The sequence below is a fragment of the Zosterops lateralis genome (assembly GCF_965231275.1).
Source record: "Zosterops lateralis genome assembly, chromosome: 5".
NCBI lineage: Eukaryota > Metazoa > Chordata > Aves > Passeriformes > Zosteropidae > Zosterops > Zosterops lateralis.
The window spans coordinates 23,157,789-23,177,270 of NC_139766.1; the positions used below are offsets into that span (position 1 = coordinate 23,157,789).

General features: G+C 37.2%; 2 protein-coding genes across 7 annotated transcripts in view; both read left to right on the forward strand.

Annotated features, from left to right (window-relative positions):
* KLHL5 (kelch like family member 5) overlaps positions 1-5,032 on the forward strand; it is a gene marked incomplete at its 5' end in the record, with an annotated part of 52,317 nt that extends 47,285 nt beyond the window's left edge. For all 5 annotated transcript variants that reach the window (XM_083861819.1, XM_083861820.1, XM_083861821.1 and 2 more), the window contains 2 exons: positions 1,255-1,426; positions 3,512-5,032. In XM_083861819.1, the coding sequence (XP_083717945.1) occupies positions 1,255-1,426; positions 3,512-3,568 (229 nt within the window). In that variant the 3' untranslated portion in view covers positions 3,569-5,032. The remainder of the gene's footprint in view (positions 1-1,254; positions 1,427-3,511) is intronic.
* A 392-nt stretch (positions 5,033-5,424) lies between these two features.
* WDR19 (WD repeat domain 19) overlaps positions 5,425-19,482 on the forward strand; it is a 39,381-nt gene continuing 25,323 nt past the window's right edge. For both annotated transcript variants that reach the window (XM_083861417.1, XM_083861418.1), the window contains exons 1-16: positions 5,425-5,480; positions 6,953-7,044; positions 7,129-7,194; positions 8,059-8,184; positions 9,909-10,024; positions 10,622-10,737; positions 11,076-11,156; positions 11,514-11,626; positions 12,881-13,054; positions 14,259-14,329; positions 15,469-15,641; positions 15,742-15,856; positions 16,582-16,688; positions 17,096-17,218; positions 18,518-18,667; positions 19,193-19,340. In XM_083861417.1, coding sequence (XP_083717543.1) covers positions 5,475-5,480; positions 6,953-7,044; positions 7,129-7,194; positions 8,059-8,184; positions 9,909-10,024; positions 10,622-10,737; positions 11,076-11,156; positions 11,514-11,626; positions 12,881-13,054; positions 14,259-14,329; positions 15,469-15,641; positions 15,742-15,856; positions 16,582-16,688; positions 17,096-17,218; positions 18,518-18,667; positions 19,193-19,340 — 1,777 coding nt within the window. In that variant the 5' untranslated portion in view covers positions 5,425-5,474. The remainder of the gene's footprint in view (positions 5,481-6,952; positions 7,045-7,128; positions 7,195-8,058; positions 8,185-9,908; positions 10,025-10,621; positions 10,738-11,075; positions 11,157-11,513; positions 11,627-12,880; positions 13,055-14,258; positions 14,330-15,468; positions 15,642-15,741; positions 15,857-16,581; positions 16,689-17,095; positions 17,219-18,517; positions 18,668-19,192; positions 19,341-19,482) is intronic.

Sequence of the window (19,482 nt, forward strand, 5' to 3'; positions counted from 1 at the left end):
AGAAACCCAAGAGAAGCAGTAAGTCTGCGTATTTTTCTACATCCATATTCTCTGAAAGAAAGTTACAGAACTCATGACTTTAATAAATAGGAATCATCTTGTAATGCATTTTGTCCTTGCTCTTTAAGCGAGTTGAAATTGAAGACCATCAAATTCATGGAACTAGTTTCTTTTAAAAATTAAAGAATTAAGAAATATTCATTTTAAAAATCAGGCTTTTATAACCACACTAAGCTTCTGAATTATATTTTGCAACAGAAGTTGCTATTCCCAGATAAATACAATTGCTTATAAATTATAAAATAATGAGGAAAATAATTTCTACATATACCTTACTGATCACCCTCTTTTATTTGTATTTGTGGTTCAGGTAGTGTTTTCATGTTGCAGTTGTGTTTGCATGCATTTGTGTAGTACTTTGACTAGAGGACAGCAAATAAAATTGTTAGAGCTCTTTGTATCTTCATGCAAAAAAAAATTAAGACTACTGTCTTTCAACTTGCTTCTAGCAAGTATGATTTTAGCCAAATAACTATTTTCGTTGTACAGTTTTTAGAGCCCTTCAGAGCTCTGTAATTACATTAGTTCTGCCATAAGCATCTGCAATCTTAAAAAAGATTGTCTCTTTCAGTCAGATTAAAATATATTCCTTGCCATAAGCATAGCAAGGAGTCTCCTATGTAGTTCTCAATTTAACTTTTAAAGAATGTTGATAATGTTCTAGAACCACAACATTTTTTTCATTAAACCATCTGGTGTTTACTGTGCTGATACTTGTGATTTCAGAAGTGTTGTAAATTGTCTTAAGGGTTTTGCATTTCCCATATAATTTTCTCAAACCACTTTTGGAGGTCATATTTTTGAAATTAGTAATCCTAGTAATGGTAATCTTAGTACCACACCAAATTTTACCAGACTGTGCTTTGACATACAGTAATTAAAGTAAGCACTTGCTCTACTGTGGTGTAGCAGCAGAACTGTTTGTGGTGTGGTATGTTTAGACAAACAAAATGGAGTAAGAGCAGCTGTATATGGCTGTATGACTATTTGGAAGTAGGTGTCTGGCTAGTAGCGACTGTGTTACCAGATGACTAAAGAAACAGTTTCAAAGGGAGGAGAAAGTCCTTTGAAATTAACACCCAGATCTGTACTGTCCTGGTTTCTATACTACCTTGATAGCATCAATTCCAGTACATTTTTTTGTTGTTGTTCAATTTTAGTAAGTTTTAAAGCATAATGTAAATTATCTTTTAGGTATGATCCCAAAACAGATGTGTGGACTGCTGTGGCCTCCATGAGCATTAGCAGAGATGCAGTGGGAGTGTGTCTACTTGGTGACAAGTTGTATGCTGTTGGAGGATATGATGGTCAAACATATCTTAATACTGTAGAGTCTTATGATCCCCAGACAAATGAATGGACACAGGTATAGTTTCTGATCAGACCTATCACTGCTATTAATACTGTTATTTCAAACGTGCCTCCTTTTGCAAAGAGAATTCAAGTATCCTTTCTCTGAAAGGCACTTTCATTCTAGTCTGTTGTCTCTTTTTTTTCCTTAGTGTACAATCTTGAGATGGCTTATCTTGAACACAGTTGTTAATTTCCAATAAGCTGTCCTCCTTTCTTTTGCAAGAGTATAGCTATTTTCTTTGACAATTTCAGCTACTTTTAATAAAATGTGTTGCCACATTCCCCAAAATGTCATAAAGGATCTTGTTTACATGACTCACTGTTCTGAAGATAAATGATAAATGTAGATTAGTTTTAGCTCTAATGTGTCTCTCAACATTGATTTTGTCAAGGTTTTGGTGATTTTTTCATAAATAATCCCTTCCTGAGGTGAATACTATGTACAGTGTATGCAGGTTTCAGAAAGCCTTTACCCATTTTTCTTTTTGTAGCTTTAAAATAAAAATAATTCTTCAGTTCATGCTCAGAAACCATTACTGTCAGTTCAGAGCTCGGTTACTTTAATATAGCTTCAGGAATGTGTCTCTCTGTGGGAAGAGCACACTCAAGGACATCCTGAGCTGACTATCCTTTGGTATGTAATACCATTTGAGATACCCTGAAGCATCTGCCTCCGCAAAAGGTTGGCAGATACAGCACAGAATCTATGGGACACCAAGGCCCTCCTGGAGTCCAGTTGCAGACCAGGATGAATGTCCAAGCTCATCTGTAATAGCATTAGACACCAATATTTAGGCAACTGAATTCTGAACCATCTGAATATGTTATTCTGGTAATAGCCCCAAATTCTTAATTCAAAAAGAGAACTAAACTGCTGTTTATAAAAATCCCTGAACACAAAAAACTCAACTGTCCATTTCCCTCCATACTGCTACAAGCTCTTAAAACACAAGTCATCAAGGAGGATCATCAGGGCTTGGGGCATTCACTGGTACTGGTATAGTAACCCACGGCATTGTTAGTCCTGCTAAAGAAAAAAAAAGTGTCCCAGAGGACAGCAACTGCTTCTCACCAGAGGAGTGAAACTGTGCTTCTCACCATTACACATGTCTAGGTGGTGACCATCTGTATGTACCTTTGTATCCTTAGCCTTGGCCCTCTATATCTCACTGAATGCCATGATCCCAGTATGTAGGATACTTTCAAACCCTTCCCAGAGGGATTTGGAAATATTTGTGTACCTTCTCCTTCTCTCTTAATTTGTCAGCAGCCTGCTACCTCTTCATCTTCACACAACTCAGGAGAAGGCAGTGGAATTTTCTCAGGTGATGGTTGTCAGAGCCACTGACAGCTCTATAAAAGTCTATTGTTCCTGGGAAAAAAAAAAAAAAAAAAAAAAAAAAAAAAAAGAAAAAAAAAAGGAAATAGGGGAGTTGGCATAAACAGCCTTTTATGCTTTTATGTCTTCGAGATAGTGTCTGTACCACTTGGTGTGCTATTCACATAAACTGCAATGCTATGAATGTTAAAAAGGGAAGCAAAGGGGGGTGTTAGAAACTACTGCCCTCTGTTCAAATCCAGCAGAATCTCAGCAGAAAAGGGTCTTGCAGAAGTAAATTCTGTTTGCAATTAAAGAATAAAGACTGGTAAATTTATTCTGATTTCAAGAACTCTTAACAGGATTTTATCAAGTAATCAGGTAAAAAGGAGAGGTTGCTCCTATAATTTTAGACATTTTCTGTTTCTGAGAAATACATTATCACCCTTTGTTCAATTGTCTGATTGTCTAGCTCAAGGATACTGGTTGTACTATTAAAAAGGTTTCTTTTTGCTGTAATACTGAACAATTAAAATTATCAATAAAAATTGCTTGATGTCGTTAGGGCTTGCTATTGTTTTCAGAGTGCTTTGCTCTGGTATATAAAATATCTTTACCTTTTCCTTGTGTTTGTATCCAATTCTGGACCAGTTTGTAAGTCACGTTAACAGAGCATGGGTGATATTGTCATTCTGCTGAAGCCATGTAATTAGAGGGAAAAATTACTTTAAGCTGACTGCATTTATCTCACGGATGGTTTGTTTGTTTGTTTGTTTACAGGTTGCACCACTGTGCTTAGGAAGAGCTGGAGCATGTGTTGTGACTGTAAAACTCTGAATTATTTTCTCTGGGAAGGTGACATTCTCTTGCAGAGACTCAGAGGATTACTTTTTCCTCAAGCAAACTATGAGTGCACCAATAAACACCAGGTGCAGGACATCTGCCACAGAAAAGTGTCTGGTCTGAAGCTGATGTGATGTTCTTATGGACCAATATTAAGCACTTTTTAAAAATGTATTTCGTCATGCATATGTTACAAGAATTCTACTTGTAAGAAAGTCAGCTGCAATGTGCCAGTTGGCAGCAGAGGACTTCTGTTTAGGAAGTGCTAAGAAAATGAGTGAACTAACTATAATAATCAAATGTTATGGTTCCAATGGTTCCAGGGCCTTGATTTCCCCAAATGCAGAGCAATGATGCTACAAATGGGTATACTTTGTTATAATTGGGTCTGTCTCTGGATGAAACAAGTTATAGGATTGGACCCCTTAGATTTAATTTGCCTGTAATAAATGCAAACAGGTATCTGACTGACTACAAGGCAGGCTAACAAACCAATGCAAACTATTGTAAATGGCAGGTGTAATGCCTGCCTTGGAAATGAAGTTGTGTATTTGGTGAATCTTTTGCACTTTTTATCATCATTCCTAGTTTAGAAAACCTTTTATTTAACCAAAGCCTTATTTTAAGTATTGTCTTATGCTAACAGAAACCTGCTATTTAATAATTTCTGACAGATATTTTTGACATCCAGTGTACTTTTTGGATTTTCAAAGTTGTTATGCAAGATGCAGAACATCATACCTTTTTCTCTGCTTTGGTTCTTGTATTTACTTTGCTATTTGTGTGAGTTATTGGAAGAATTCTAAAGTGTGATAAACAATTAACTAATTTAAGTTTAACATTTGCACTTTGGAATTTTTGAAGCATTCCATTACATCTAGACTAATTACATTTTTAAATGAGGCTTTGCACTACTATGAGAAGTATAATTTTATAAGATGAAGAAATTGTCTGTCTTTCCTGTAAGGTTATTTAAAAATGTAAAGGGCCCAATCCTGCTCGATGCTCAGCTGCCACCATTTAAGCGTGTTCAGCATCTTACAGGAGAGTGAGGTGTGCCTCGCGGGACTGGATCAAATTAGTTACCTTATTTAAGTTACCGAATTTTTTTCAGATATTTTATAATTTGCCTTTCTCGAGCCCTTCCGCTGTTACACCGAATTGCTTTGAACGGTCTAAATGTTCTCGGGAGAAGCCTTTTTGTATTTGCTTTACGTGCCTTGTCCCTTTTGTTCTCCGAACAGCACCGCGCGTGAAAAACGGGAAGATGTGAACTCATTGAATGTTTAGGGTTTGTTTTTTTTTAAAAAAAAGTTTTTAAGTGCCCGATACCCAAAGTCCTTTGTACATTTGTAATTTTAAACGTACGTTTTAACGTTCTGGGCGAACTGTTTATTGTTTTAAAAGAAATCGGTGACACTTTGTGATGAAGCTTTGCAGTTGGAATACAGCTGATCTCAAGAGACTTTGCTGGCGGGTGTGTGCCTTTATTCCCTCGCTTAGAGACTGTTCTGCGTGCCTGCGGTCCTAAACCCCTCCTTTTCCTCTGAGGACTGCCCGTTTCCCTTCTCCCGCGGCCGCACGCAGAGCTCCTCCCGATGGGGACCGGGGCCGCGGCGGCCCTCAGCCCGTCCTCCTCAGCCCGCCCCCAGCCCGCCCTCCTCAGCCCGTCCCCAGCCCGCCCTCCTCAGCCCGCCCCCAGCCCGTCCTCCTCAGCCCGCCCTCAGCCCGTCCTCCTCAGCCCGTCCCCAGCCCGCCCTCCTCAGCCCGCCCCCCTCAGCCCGCCCTCCTCAGCCCGCCCTCAGCCCGCTCTCAGCCCGCTCCGTCTCCGCGGTAACGGCGGCGCCGTGGGTGGGCGGCGCATGCGCGGTGGCGGCGCTGGCGGCCCGCGGTGGCCGCGATGAAGGTGGGTCTGGGCGGCCGCGGGTGTCGCGGCCCCGGGCGGGGGCGGGCGGGGGGCGCGGGTTCCGCCCCGCGGAGCGGGCGGTGGCGCTTGGAGCCTGTGCGGGGGAGGGAGGAGCGGCGGGAAGGGCTGCCAGCGAGCGGCAGGGGGGCCTGGTGTACTTGCTTGCACTCCCGTGTTTGTTTACTTTCTTATGGAAAGACTTCGGGTAGAAGGGGTCTTAAAGGTCACCTAGTCGCAACGCCTGGGCGGTGGGCAGGGACTCCTTCCAGTGGCCCGGGGTGCGCGGGGCTCCGTCCAGCCTTGTACGCTGGCCTTCCAGGGATGAGGTGTCCGCAACTTCCACGGGAAACCTGCTCCAGTGCCCCTCCACCGCCACAGCAAATACCTCTCAATAACTAATCTAAACCTGCTCTCCTCAGTCTGTGGCCACTCCCGCTCCTTTTGTGGCTGAATGCCCTTATGATGGTCCCTCTCTGTCTGTCTCGTAGGTTTCCTTCAGGTACTGAAAGCCCACAATTAGGTCACGCCAAAGCTTCGCTCCTCCCGGCTGAGCAGTCTCAGTTCTCTCAGCCTTTCCTCAGAGACAGAGAGGTGCTTCAGCCCTCAAAACCTCTTGGTGGCCTTCCTCTGGACTAAGATTTCTTAAAATTATTTTTCAAAATCAGACGTCATTGTCAGATGTCGTTTGTGAGTGTGGCATGTGGTGGTTGCATTTTTGCCATTCTGGTGAGCAGAATGCAGATTCAGTGTGAAGAACGCCTCGGGAAGGGATAGGAACCTGCGGCAGGCTTGAGCAAGCCCGACAGGCGTTTGGTGGACAGCAGGTCTTGGTGTTTATTTTATGACATGAAGGGATATAAGTCACGATAGCAAGCTGTGAAACAAACTTGTGGGCTTTACCTTATACCCACATTACAGAAAAATATCTGTGGGGGGTGTGAAAAAAAAAAAGGGACATTCAGAAATTTTCTCCCTTGGAAGTCAGAATCTCTTTCTATAGTGTGTTGCTTTGAGATCTTAGCTTTTAAGACCCAGCAATTCAGAGTAACAAAAAGGTTGCCTATCTCTATAAGAGTGAATGTTGAACTTTCTGTGTTTTACAAACTGAGGATGCTTTTTGGTCCCAGACTTTTCTATTAAATTTAGAGAACTATTAACATTGTGGTCTTTGAACTAAAACGGGAGAGTCTTATTCTTGTAACTAAGAGGCGAAAATAATAGTTTTAGTAGAGTCACAGTTCTCTGTGCAGACACCTAGGAGCAGAAACTCCGATTTTTTCCACTCAAACTGAAAGAATTTTTTTGTGGGATTTTGGTACTTTGGCTCATTGGAATCACACAGAAGTTATGTTTGGACTGTTTGAGAGGGTTTTTTACCTCCACAGTACTCAGTTGCTAACGTGCTAGGAAATTGTAGTATTCTTATATCTTATGATTTTAAGATGTATCATTTCCTATTTTTTCCCCCCCAGCAAGTATTCAGTCTGTATGAAAAAGCTTGGTCTGGTTCGCCTGTGCAGTTTGCTTGGCAGAAAACTTTAGGAAATTTTCTTGCTGTAACAGGGTAAGACTACAACTATTTATTCCATTTGTTCATCAAAATTACTGATTAAGAAAGGGAATTATTCTATATATTAATCTCTTTTAGAGGAGATCGTGCTGTGAAAATTTTTGATCGTCATGGTCAGAAGAGAAATGAAATCAGCCTACCAGGGTAGGTACTAAGATAGGTTTATTTTCTTTGTTGTTTTCTTTAAAAGTGCTTCTCTTCTGGCAAGATACTTAGACAATGCAAGAAATTTGTAGGATGCTATACTATTTCTGGTGAACATACCTGGCAGAGAAGACAAATTTTGTAATTAAAATATATATAAAAAAACCCCTATCACATTAAGTAGGATCATAATGAGGTTGTGTACATATATCCTTGCTTTCTTGCTACTGTTGATTTTCTAAAAGTTTCTTGTCATGGCTTTGCTGAAGAAAGATACTCCTTTGGTTTACATCAGTGGCATAAATGTACACATTGGCATTGTTGCTTTAGGTCAAGATGATACTTCTGAAGTGAGTCTTTTTTTTCCCAGCTTATCACACTTTGGTTCACATCAGAGTTTATCTGATGGGAGTATCCCATCAGTATGGGAGTTTACTGGATTTTTTTCTGATTAAATTTTAAAACTTGTGTACTTTGGAAGGCACACTGAACTTCTTAAAAGGCAGTCAAATCATAAAAACAGACTGGTGCATTATTGGAAAAATAATCCCAACTCTGAATAGCTTCTAACAAACCAGAACCTTACAGAGGACTTTCGCTGTGTCTTGAAAATCAAGGTGACAGTATTTCAAGTCCTAGAACATATATAGCAGTGTCTTTTGTGACCTTCCTCTCAGCCTTTGTCATCAGTGAGATTTGAGAAAGAGTGGGGTTGCTATAAAACTAGTTTACAGATAAATCTGCAATCTGTCGTAGGTTTGCAGGGGAAAGGAAAGGAAGAATAGGGACTCAGTTGCATAGTTCTGGCTGTTTCTGTACACTTACAAATACATTTTAACATTCTTAGTGATTTCTTTTCTTCAGTAACTGTGTTGCTATGGACTGGGATAAGGATGGAGATACTTTAGCAATAATCACAGACAAATCTAGCACCATATTTCTGTGGGATGCAATCACAAACAAAACAAGCCAAGTAGACAGTGGCATGAGGTAAGAATTTATTTTTTAATGTGTATTTAAAGACTTGGACCACTGTTAGTCCAACAAGTCCCCTTGGACTTGTTGATGTGGAGGCTATATTTCAAAATCATCTTTTTATTGGAGTCCTCATATATACTAATTAAACTAATATGCTACAGTTCATTGCTAAATCATTTTTATATAATTTGCTGATTTTTAATGTTTGTTGTGGATGGGGATTTTGGGGGTTACAGGGTGTTTGTTTATTTTTTGAGTGTCAGCTCTAGAGAGCTTGTCTTCAATGTTATGGCTTTGTGGGAGAAACAAGGATGAGTGATTTATTTTGTGTATCTGCACTGGGTACTCTTTCTCCTGAGTCTTTCACACCAGCTAAAGGGAGCTTAAAAGTAAAAGAGGTGATATCAGTGGTGCTAAGAATTTTTTTCTCACTTAGATTAATATGGGGGATAAAGTGCTGTTCACAAAGTAGACTAGTTTAGGATGGAAGGAGATATCTAAGGTACAAAGCCCTTACCTTTCTGAATTTGGCCACAGACTTTAAACTCTTCTGGGGTCTGCTTAACCATCAAGCATTGGATTAATAGATGAGGTTGGTTGAACAGTTAAACTTTTGGCTTCTTTGAGTCTATTCCACTAAACTCTTACATTCTACATAAACGTTCTTCTTGTAGGAAAGAGTGTGGAAACAACTCTGTCCTATGTTTGTTAAGATGTATGTTATACACGTGTTATATTGTAGGAATGAGCAGACCATATTGTACCATTTTCATGTGTGAACAAACGCTATGGGGAGGAGAGTAACTCACCAGTATGCAAGCAAAAAAACCCCAAAAAACTGTAGAAGGTACTTAACAGAATGGAGTCTGCAGTTAATTGCAGTTCCTTCCTGACCTTTCTCTCTAGTACTGGAGGCAGTAAAATTGCTTACTGGAGGCAGTCTTGCTAGAGCATTATATATCAATGTAAGTCCCTAATCCTTTTTTTGTCACAGTGTTATTGCTTAAGCAGAATAAGCACCAAGACATAAACAGTGTGAGAATGAGGCTTTTCTGATGTCCTTCCCTTTTTGAAATTATAAAAGCTCCCTTATATGCAAACCAAATATATTGGAGGTCATTTCACATGTCAGTCTTTCAGATTTCTTTCAAATTTCTATTGCATGCCTACGGTGAAATTTAAAAAGATGGGAGGGACTGCACTAATTAGAAAATTCTGGTTTAAATTTTTTTGCTCAAGAGGCTCTTTGTTTTTTAACATGATGTGTAGTATCTGTATAACCTTAAATATACATCAAAATCAGCCTTGCTCTATCTTAAACTTGAAGTTAAAATAGATCTTTCTAACATTGTTATTACATTGACTAGAACAACACCTGCTCACTTTTGAGTTGGCTAAATGCATAGGGTTATTTAAGTACAAAAAAAAAATACAGAAAGTGACTGGAAAATTACCGGTGATTCCATCAAAAACTCTTGATGTTTGCAGACCCATTTTCATTTGTACGGGTCATGTTACATTACCTCATACAATTTTGTATTACTTTTACTATCTTCTGCATACTTTGATAATTCTGATATTGGTAGAGAACATTTGCTTAATTTAAAAGTTCTCCTTGGTCTGTATGACTCATAGAAATTAAAGACAAATGCAGAATTTCTTATGCAAAATGTTTTAATATGTGAAGACATGAAAGGAATCTCTACTATACAAAGTAAAATTTTTCTTTGTTTTAGGGATGCAATGTCTTTCTTGTTATGGTCTCGAATTGGAACTTTACTTGCTATTGGAACAACAAAGGGAAACTTGCTGATATATAACCGTCAGACTTCTCGCAAGATTTCTGTTCTTGGTATGGACTGGTTTGAAACTACTCTGGCACATGTGAAAGTGGAATTTTGCTAATATACGTAGTTATGTATATTACAACCTTTATTTATACATAGTTATGTATATTAGAACCTTTCCAGTTCTCTATATGAACATACAGGTAAAAAATGTGCTCATACTCAGCTTACACCTACTTCTTCGGTGTACTCACCAGAGTATTCTAAGTTATGTATATATGTACAAATACTTCATACTGCCTTACTGCCTCATGGGGGACTTGTGTCACCTTTCTTGCAAAGGATTTGTGTGGTTGTTCATTTGTTAAATTACTCTTTCTTACCTGCTTAGAGTATCTCTGCGCATAAAGGCTAAGGATGTAACACAATCCCCAGAAATGTGATGCAAACAAATGGAAGAACAGGGGCTGTGCTCTTTCATATAAAGTCAAAAGACTTCCATCTGAGAGCAGATTTTTTTTTAAAAAAGGCTTTTACTCTAACAGGTTGTTTCACATTCTGACAATCTGTATTTGAGTGGCTGAACAGTGTATATTTCCATCACAGATGTTTTTTTTGTAGTTGTGTTTGCTTTGTGTTGTATAGATTTTTTTCTTTTTCAGGTAAACACACAAAGAAGATTACTTGTGGCTGTTGGAGTATTGAAAACCTCCTTGCTTTAGGTGGTGAAGACAAAATGATTACTATAAGCAATCAGGAAGGGGATACTATAAGACAGGTAGTATTTATAGTGCACATTTGATTTTAAGTTGTACATTAATACTCCGGGTTCCCAACAAAGCTGGGACCTACAGGATCTTGTGTCTTTTGAATCCTAGTGCTTTTAAGGACAAGGAGCGTTTTTTCCCTAGTATATTTTATGCTGACGTGTCATTAAGACCCAAACTGAGGTCATGTTTTCTCCAGTGATTTTCTTGATTTTGGTACTAAATGCAGTAGCAACTTTCCCTGTCTGTCCTTATGCAAAAGTATACATGGCAGGAATAATGCAATTATTTGTCATCAGTATGTGCTACATTAACTGTTGATTTCTCAATCTGTGCTTCTTTCTTGCAGACCTCAGTCAGCTCAGATCCCAGTGACATGCAGTTCTCAGTTATGAAGACTGATGAAAGAGTATCAACCAGGGAAAGCACAGTAAGAAGTCAAATAGTACAAAATAGTGCAGTTTAAGTGAGAATAATCTAACAGGATATCTCCATGTGACCTGGTGCCTTTTCTTCTGGGAAAATAGAACTGACTTCTGTAGGAGAAAGTCCTGAATTTGAGATGTGTGTTCTGCTGAGCTTGCATTTAGATTTGTGAATCACTGGCTCATGCAGAGGAATGTCCTGAAAATCTCTTCCACTGTTGATGAAAATTCAGAATTCAAATCCACGAGATTCTTAAGGAATATTCAAAATCTTAAATCTCATCTTTTAGTGAAGATATAGGGCCTTACTTTAAAGTTATGCCATTCTTGTCATGTTAATTTTTCTTTTCATTCATTGGCAGGTAAGTGTAGTGGTTGGCAAGAGGACTCTCTTCCTTTTTAATTTGAATGATCCTGATAACCCAATTGATCTGAAATTTCAGCAGCCTTACGGCAGTATTGTAAGCTACAAATGGTGAGCAGAACATTCTTAATTAATTATTCTAGTATTAAGAAGCTGAGTATTTTCCAAGTAGTTCTGATAAATGCTGGAAACAAAATTCTCTATCTCTTGCTTAGACTGGATTTTTCTTGGCTGTATTGTAGAGTTTTCAGTAATTCTTTTCCGAACACAAAGTAGTTTGCATCTTTTAACTATTCTACTTGATGATTCAATAGCTATAAAAACAGTATGTTCCAACAGAATCACTGTTGGTAAGCTCAGCTTTAAACAAAAAATATGTTGCTGTCTTGGCAGAAGATTAAACTGAGGAGTTTATGGGTTTTTCTCTCTTTGGATGAGTACCTGATGAAAGAGCTAGGAGTTGTGTCCTTCAGCTAGTTTGTTGCTTTGGGAAGCTGTGCAAAGTCCTTGTAGCCTTGTTACTGTGCAATACCATTGGTAATGTTCCTGTGAAGAAAACCTAAGCTGAAAGTTTCATGACTGTACCAAAAAAGTAGCTGTATTATTTCTGTATTTTTGAACCATTACAGCTTGTCTTTTAATGCCTGTTCAGTCAACATGGAATTGGCATCCCTTTACTCTAAGAAAACCTGAAGCTGTATGCTTCTTAGTGTATGACCATGTGTAACAAGGTGTACCTGGGCTGTTTCCCTTGCAGTGATTTATCTTGCAATTGAGCTAATGAGATATTGTTTGAATTCGTCTTTACATGCTGTAACTATTGGTTAACCATTATTAACCTCATTATTTCTACTTGACACTATGAAAAGTAAACAGAATATTCACAGATTTGTCACTTTGGTACTTCCACTGTGTTTGCTGTTCCCCTAAGGGCACAGTGACTGGCGTTACTGTTTTGACACGGGACCACATAGGCCAGAACCTTGAAATGAAAGTTGTCGTCTTCCGGTGTGCTTATTTCAATGAAGATACCAGAAATCTTTCTTCTGGCATCACTGCCATGTGTGCAGCTAGCTGAAAATAAAGTGGCATTATAGAATACAGGAGAGAATAAAGATGACTTACAAGGCATCTGGGCACAGACATGGTTCTGTCCTTTAAGGATCTTTGATAGTTTTCCTTTAACCTGTTTTATATTATGTAGTTCAACATGATATGTATAGATTCCCATAATTTCTTAGTTGTTTGGGGTTTTTTTTTTTGTTACTGGGAGTTATCAACCATACTCCAGCAGTCTGAAAGAAAGTGCTTTTTGCACATTGCATTAATAGATCTCTTTTCTCAATTGTTGCTTTTTTGTTACAGGTATGGTGATGGCTACATTATGATTGGTTTCTCACAAGGGTGTTTTGTAGTCATTTCTACACACATTCGTGAAATAGGACAAGAAGTCTTTCAAGCTCATAATCATAAGGATAATCTAAGCAGCATTGCCATATCACAGTCATTAAACAAAGCTGCATCCTGTGGAGACAATTGGTAAGTGGTAGTTTTATATATAAATAATAGAATTCATCTCCCAGAGCTGGAGTTACTGGGCATTCATGCTATACTTCCTAAGGCTTCAAGGCTCCCTAAGAAGTGAATTTAGAAATAGTAAGATGAATTGCTCTGTGGAATTGCTCCTCTGCCTAGAGTTGGGGGAAGTTATTATTGACAAAAATCTCTGCAACTTTAATTAATATAATTAATTGTAAACAAAAAAGAAATAAACTTTAGTACATATTATTCCTTTTGAGTCATTCTTTTTCTGTTATGTTGCTTGGGTACAAAAAAGTGAAAAAAAGTTCTTAAGTGAGATTTATTGATTGAGCATAAACATCTTCTTAACAACAGGAGAAAAATTATTTTAAATCTCTACTGAGTATGTTGATACCTGATATCCTCCTCTCTGGTGTTTGGTCTTACCTGCAGTCTAGACAAAAGTTGAAAAGTATGAGCAATTAAGGAAATAAATAATTAAACATATTGGAATTTTTCCAAAATGTTTTGTGCATATGATAGAATAACTCCTTTACCTCCTCATCTGCTAATCACTGATTCTGTGGTATCTGAATTCTTCAGCAAAAGAGGAGCTGTGTCATAGTAGGAGTCAAACTGTTGTTTCTGTCCTCAGCTCTGTGTAGGACCAACTGCTGATTTATGACACTTGCACATCAAGAGTGCAGTAACTATGAGCAAAACATGGTGCAATTTCAAGCACTTGAGCTATTGTTCAGTAGAGGTTATTTCTTTAAGGAGTGGTTCAGCTTGCATTGAGTGACATGACAGCATAAGTAAACTTTCACTCTGTCCCTTTTATATGCAGAAGGATTGAAAGTATTTTTTGCATCTGTGTTCCAAACCCTGTGTGTTCATCAGTAATGTCTTTTAAAAATAAAATATAACAGGTCAAAAGGGGAAAATAGTCTATGTTTCCCAACCCTGAATTCTTTCAAATTGGATTTGTGCCTTTTTCTCAAATTTTAGTTCTCTGAGGAAATATTTTTGTACTGTGATACAGTGATACACTATTTATAGTGATGGATAATAGTGTGTTGTTTTTTAGGAAATTAAGGACATTTTGCATTTGTGTTCTACTTTTTGCTCTATTAGGCTGTCTTGATTGGACTGGGTTTTTTCCAGTTAATGATGACTGAGATTTAGATGGGTGGGAATGACTGACTCTTTATTTTTGTTTTAGCATCAAAATCCATGATCTGACAGATATGAAAGAAATGTATGCCATAATAAATCTGGATGATGAAAACAAAGGTATGTTAACTTTCCCCATGAGGATAGAAAATTTTACAGGTTAAGTGAACTGGAATTTTGACAGTGTCTCTGTTCATGGAGTGAAAGTGCTGCTGTTGGAAAAGCTGTGTAAATATAGAATTTTTCAAAAACTCCTGCTTTCCCTATTTATTAGATGACCTGTAACAAAATGGGAGCATATTTTACCTATTCAAAGTATAGAAAAGTACAGCTCTCAGAATATTTGATCAGTTAGTGTTGTGCAGTTTTGAATCTGTATTACAACATATTCAGATTATTGCAGTAATATGCTTAACTAGTTTTTGCTTCTTTCCATGATTTTTTATGTGCTTTTCAGCATGTCTTGTACCAACATTGATATTTGATCAGTTTTTGTCCTGAGGTATGGGACTTGGCCTGTGGTTTCAGTGAACAGTATTACAAAACAATTTTCTCGAGTAGTGAATTTCCACCTTTATCTCCTCATGTAGTGTTTGTAAATGCTTCAGTTATTGTCAAGTACCTGGTTGCCTCCAGCATTTTAATTTCTAAGAACCTTTCTTTTTTAATTTTTTTATTTTTAAGAAATTTAGGATACTTTCAACCCAACAGTTCCCTGTCTCCCTTGGAATATTGGCATTAATCAGTGAGAGTATGATTTTTCTAATGACATTTTTGACACTGAGGAACAAACACCAGTTCTGTATTTAGTACTTACTGATTTGGCAGTAAGGGGAATAAGATGGAATTCTGTTCAGCTGCTTCCAGTATTATGAATCACTTTGAATGTGCTGCCTGAACTGTCAGTGTTGAAAAGAGGAAGAGTTTTGATCAGTTTTGTAACAGATCTGTAATCTGGTCTGGTGGAAGGTGACTTGCACCTAGGTGGCCTTTAAGGTCCCTTCCAACTTAGACCATTCTGTGATTCTGTGAAGTCTTCACTCTCAGGAAAATGCTATATTAGTAAATTATGTGTTTGATTTGAGTGATTCTAATTGATCTTGGAATTGTATTAATTGGTTAGCTTTGAGTACATTCATACATATATTCTAGATATTAATTCCTACCATTTTCACAGTTTTGAGCAAAATAATTGCTTGTTGGTTACAGTACTTAAAGAAAAGACTGTATTTTTTTACAAAAACTTGTGAACATTTTAGGTGTAGATCAGATGGCTTGGACAGATGATGGACAGCTGTTGGCAGTATCCACACGAAGAGGATCACTCCATGTTTTCTTGACAAAGCTTCCAATCCTTGGAGATGCTTGCAGTACACGGATTGCATACCTCACTTCTCTTCTTGAAGTCACCATAGCAAATCACGTGGAGAGCGTATGATAACCTCTTCCTTTTAAACTTCATGTAGATGTAATTAAAGTAAGTATTAAAAGTGGATGAAAATTGTAATTTTTTTTTGTTTGTTTTGTTACAGGAGCTGCCAGTCACAGTCTCTGTTGAAGTAGAGCCCAGTTTTGTTGCTATTGGTGTTTATCATTTGGCTGTAGGAATGAACAATCGGGCTTGGTTTTATGCACTTGGAGAGAATAGTAAGCATAAATTTAGTTCTCTTAAAACTAACACAGCACTCTGTCTTATTTTATTAATTCAGTATTGTGTTTAGCAGTTCTGGACATTCCATGTTGTACAATAAAAACTTGAATTGCCTATGGTCCTGTTAGGATGAGATAATAATTTTTGCAAGCTGAAGCAGTTATGGCAAGGCATTATAAGCAATAGAAATAAAACTTCTCATTCAAGGTATTGGTCATGAAATGTAGACTGTTGCTTGCTTGTTTTTTTCACATCATCTTGTTAATCAATGAAGGATTTCAGGTTTTTGAGACATTATATATCTGTGTCTTAAAGTACTAAGTTTGACAAAGTACCTAGGAACTATGATCAGAGAGTTTAAATTTTTGGTTTGGTAGATCTTCATGTTTTTTGTATGGGATAAGGGAAATTTGGTTATGCTGTGTCCAAATTTTAGATAGTGGATTTCAAACTCATGTTTTTCTAAGCACCTCCTTTCTTCAGTGACAGTAAATTAAACTGTAACAATACTAGTCCAAGTTGCATAGGAAAAGAGTTTCTGTTGTAGTTTCTAACCAGTTCTCTGACTTCTAAGAAGAAAGTCTCTTTATGTATGACTTGTCCCCTCTCTGCTCAATTGTGAGGTTTTCACATATGCTTGCTCAGCTGCAAATTTAGATAAGTGAAGAATTGTACAAAATCAAAATATTTTTACCTTATTTTTTCTGTTTGAATCCTTTAGATGTAAAAAAGCTTAAAGATGTGGAGTACCTGGGGACAGTAGCAAGTATGTGCCTTAATTCCGATTATGCTGCTGCTCTATTTGAGGGTAAAGTCCAGTTGCATATGGTAAGAGCTCTGGCAGTTTGGATTGTTGAACTAATGAGTTGATGTACGCTGAACAAGTTATGTAATTTTAAAAATTAAATAAAATTCAGTGATCTTCAGTTAGTGGAGATAAAAATTCTTCTGAATAGTTTTGCTGTCTAAGTAAAATATAGAGCTGAATTTCTGTAGATGTAGAAATACAACCTAGACTAGAACAGGTGAAGAGAAATGTTTTCTTATCAGCTACTTAATGGGTTTTATTTTAAAGGTCTCTGGTAATGTGACAGAAGCATATGCTGGGTTCATAAGGGGTGTGCATGCAAACTTTTTTTCATCTAATTTTCTACAAAAAGTTTGATATAAGCAATACTATGATACCCTATTGTTAACAGTGGAGTTTTTCAGTTCATTTTGTTCTTTGTATTTAGATAGAAAGTGAGGGTTTGGGTGCTCAGGAAGAACGAGAAACTCGACTTTTCCCAGCAGATGATGATAAATACCGAATTTTGTGCCACGCTTTAACTAGTGACTTCCTCATATATGGTACAGATGTGAGTAGTATTTCTTTTAAAAGATTTTTTTAGATGGAATATATTTCTGTCTGATTTTTTTTTGATTACTGCTCATGCTTTTGGCAAAACAAAAAGTGCATCTGTGAACTTTAGAGTAGATTATTCTCTATACAAGAACTTCAAACAAATACAGTCAAAATTGCATCCAGCTTCCTTTACTGTTGCATTTATATGATGTGCCTTGGCAGGAAGGTTAAGTTTTGGTTTTACTAGTGTTTGCTGCAAAACGTTACTTTTAATAGCAGAACTTAATTTTATTGCATTAGTGAGAGGGTTGGCAATGAAAATGTCTTCCAGATATAAGAAAAAAACGTAGCACTTGCCCTGCAAATTTGTTGATTTAGGTGATGATGTGAAAAACATGGACAAAAAGGTACTCATGTATAGAAGTGTCATAGGATAAATGAAAGCCTTGACTTGCTACTGAAGCCTTTGTCCAAGGAGAATTTTTTTTATGTGTTTCAATAAGGATAGGAATTAAGGAGGTCACTGAAGAAGGATGAAGACATGCTTATGGATTTTGCCGGAGGTTTTTTTTTTATGTATGAGGGTAGTTTTTTTGTCATTTTAATCTTTTCTGGCACTGGCACTACAGGGCACGTTTGGCATTGTAGTATCATGCTCTTTGTGATATTGACTGATGTATTGACCTTCCAGAGGAAAGGCAGAACTATCTTTGGTTTAATAATCAGTTTAATAACTTGAGTGTGACTTTTGTAGCAGATGAGGCCTTTCCCACCTCCTCAGTACCTTAACTGCTACTGGTAAATTTGAAGTACTAATTTTGCAACTGATCAATTTGATGTGTACAAATTCTACCACTGATGTCAAAAGCCACCTTATCTAAAATATTCCTTTAATCACAAATCAGTTTGTTTTTATTCCCTGAGTTAGGTGCCTCTCTTCTTAAGACTGTGTGGTTCTTCCTTGGAAGCAAATTTTACAGCTTATTTTGAAGGTTAGGCTACTCTCAGCAATGAGACAGACATTTCATTAGTTTAGAGAACTGCACAGTAAACACTTGTCTCCACAAAGCAGAGGGAGATAAATATCAAAACCAACAGAAAACCCCTCAAACCTGCCAAATCCTTTCTTTGTCCCCCAGAAGTTTTTCCTGTCCTACCCAAAACAGGGTGTGAGAATGAAGCAAAAAAACCCTCTTGGAAGTACTTTTTTTGAACACTCAGTACTCTAAGATGGAAGACTCTGCAGCTAAATTAATTACCTGCTTGCCACTTACTGATGTAATTATTAACATTTTCTATTATTTCTTGTTAGACTGGAGTTATTCATTATTTCTACATTGAAGACTGGCAATGTGTGAATGAATACCGACATCCTGTCAGTGTGAGAAAGGTTTTTCCAGATCCCAATGGAACCAGAATGGCTTTCATAGATGACAAAAGTGATGGCTTTGTCTATTGTCCAGTAAGTTAGTGTGGGATATCAACACAATATATTTACAAGCAGGCTCTTCAACTATATAGCATTTTTAATAGAAAATGAAGATTCTGTCACTCCAGCATGTATGCTGATAGAAGAAATTGGCAAGGAAGCTTGAAGATAATTTAATGGTAATGTAAGGAAATAAAATCTGTCATACTAGATCAGGACAATTTCATTATACTAAGTTCCTGATCAGTAATTTTCAAAAATGTATGTGTTTGTGTATTTAAATACAGATAATTTAGCCAGTTTCACTGCCCCCTCCATACCTTTTTTTTTTTTTTAAGAATAGTAAATATCATTTATATAATGTGTATTTTCTCTGCTTCAAATTTAAATTCTTGTGTTATTCTGAATCACTGTTTATAAGGAAACTTTTTCTTAAAACAATTTTCATATTTCTGCACTACTTATATTATTTTTAAAATTTTTAATCACAGCTGAGATAAATATTTTGTTTCTTGCCTTAGTCACTTGGTAGTAATTTTAATTTCGCATTATATGTAGGTAAATGATAGAGTATATGAGATTCCAGACTTCTCACCAACCATTAAAGGAATCCTGTGGGAAAACTGGCCAATGGATAAAGGTGTTTTTGTTGCCTTTGATGATGATAAAGTATACACTTACGTTTTTCATAAGGATGCCATTCAAGGTACCATAAACTCTTTAAAAAGGTTATTCTTAAAGATTATTTTAGTTAATAAAGTAAAACATGTTCTGAATCTTTGTCTTGAATAAAATGCATAGAGAAATAAATAGTACTACAGAAGGTTTGAAGTGCAACTGGTGAATAG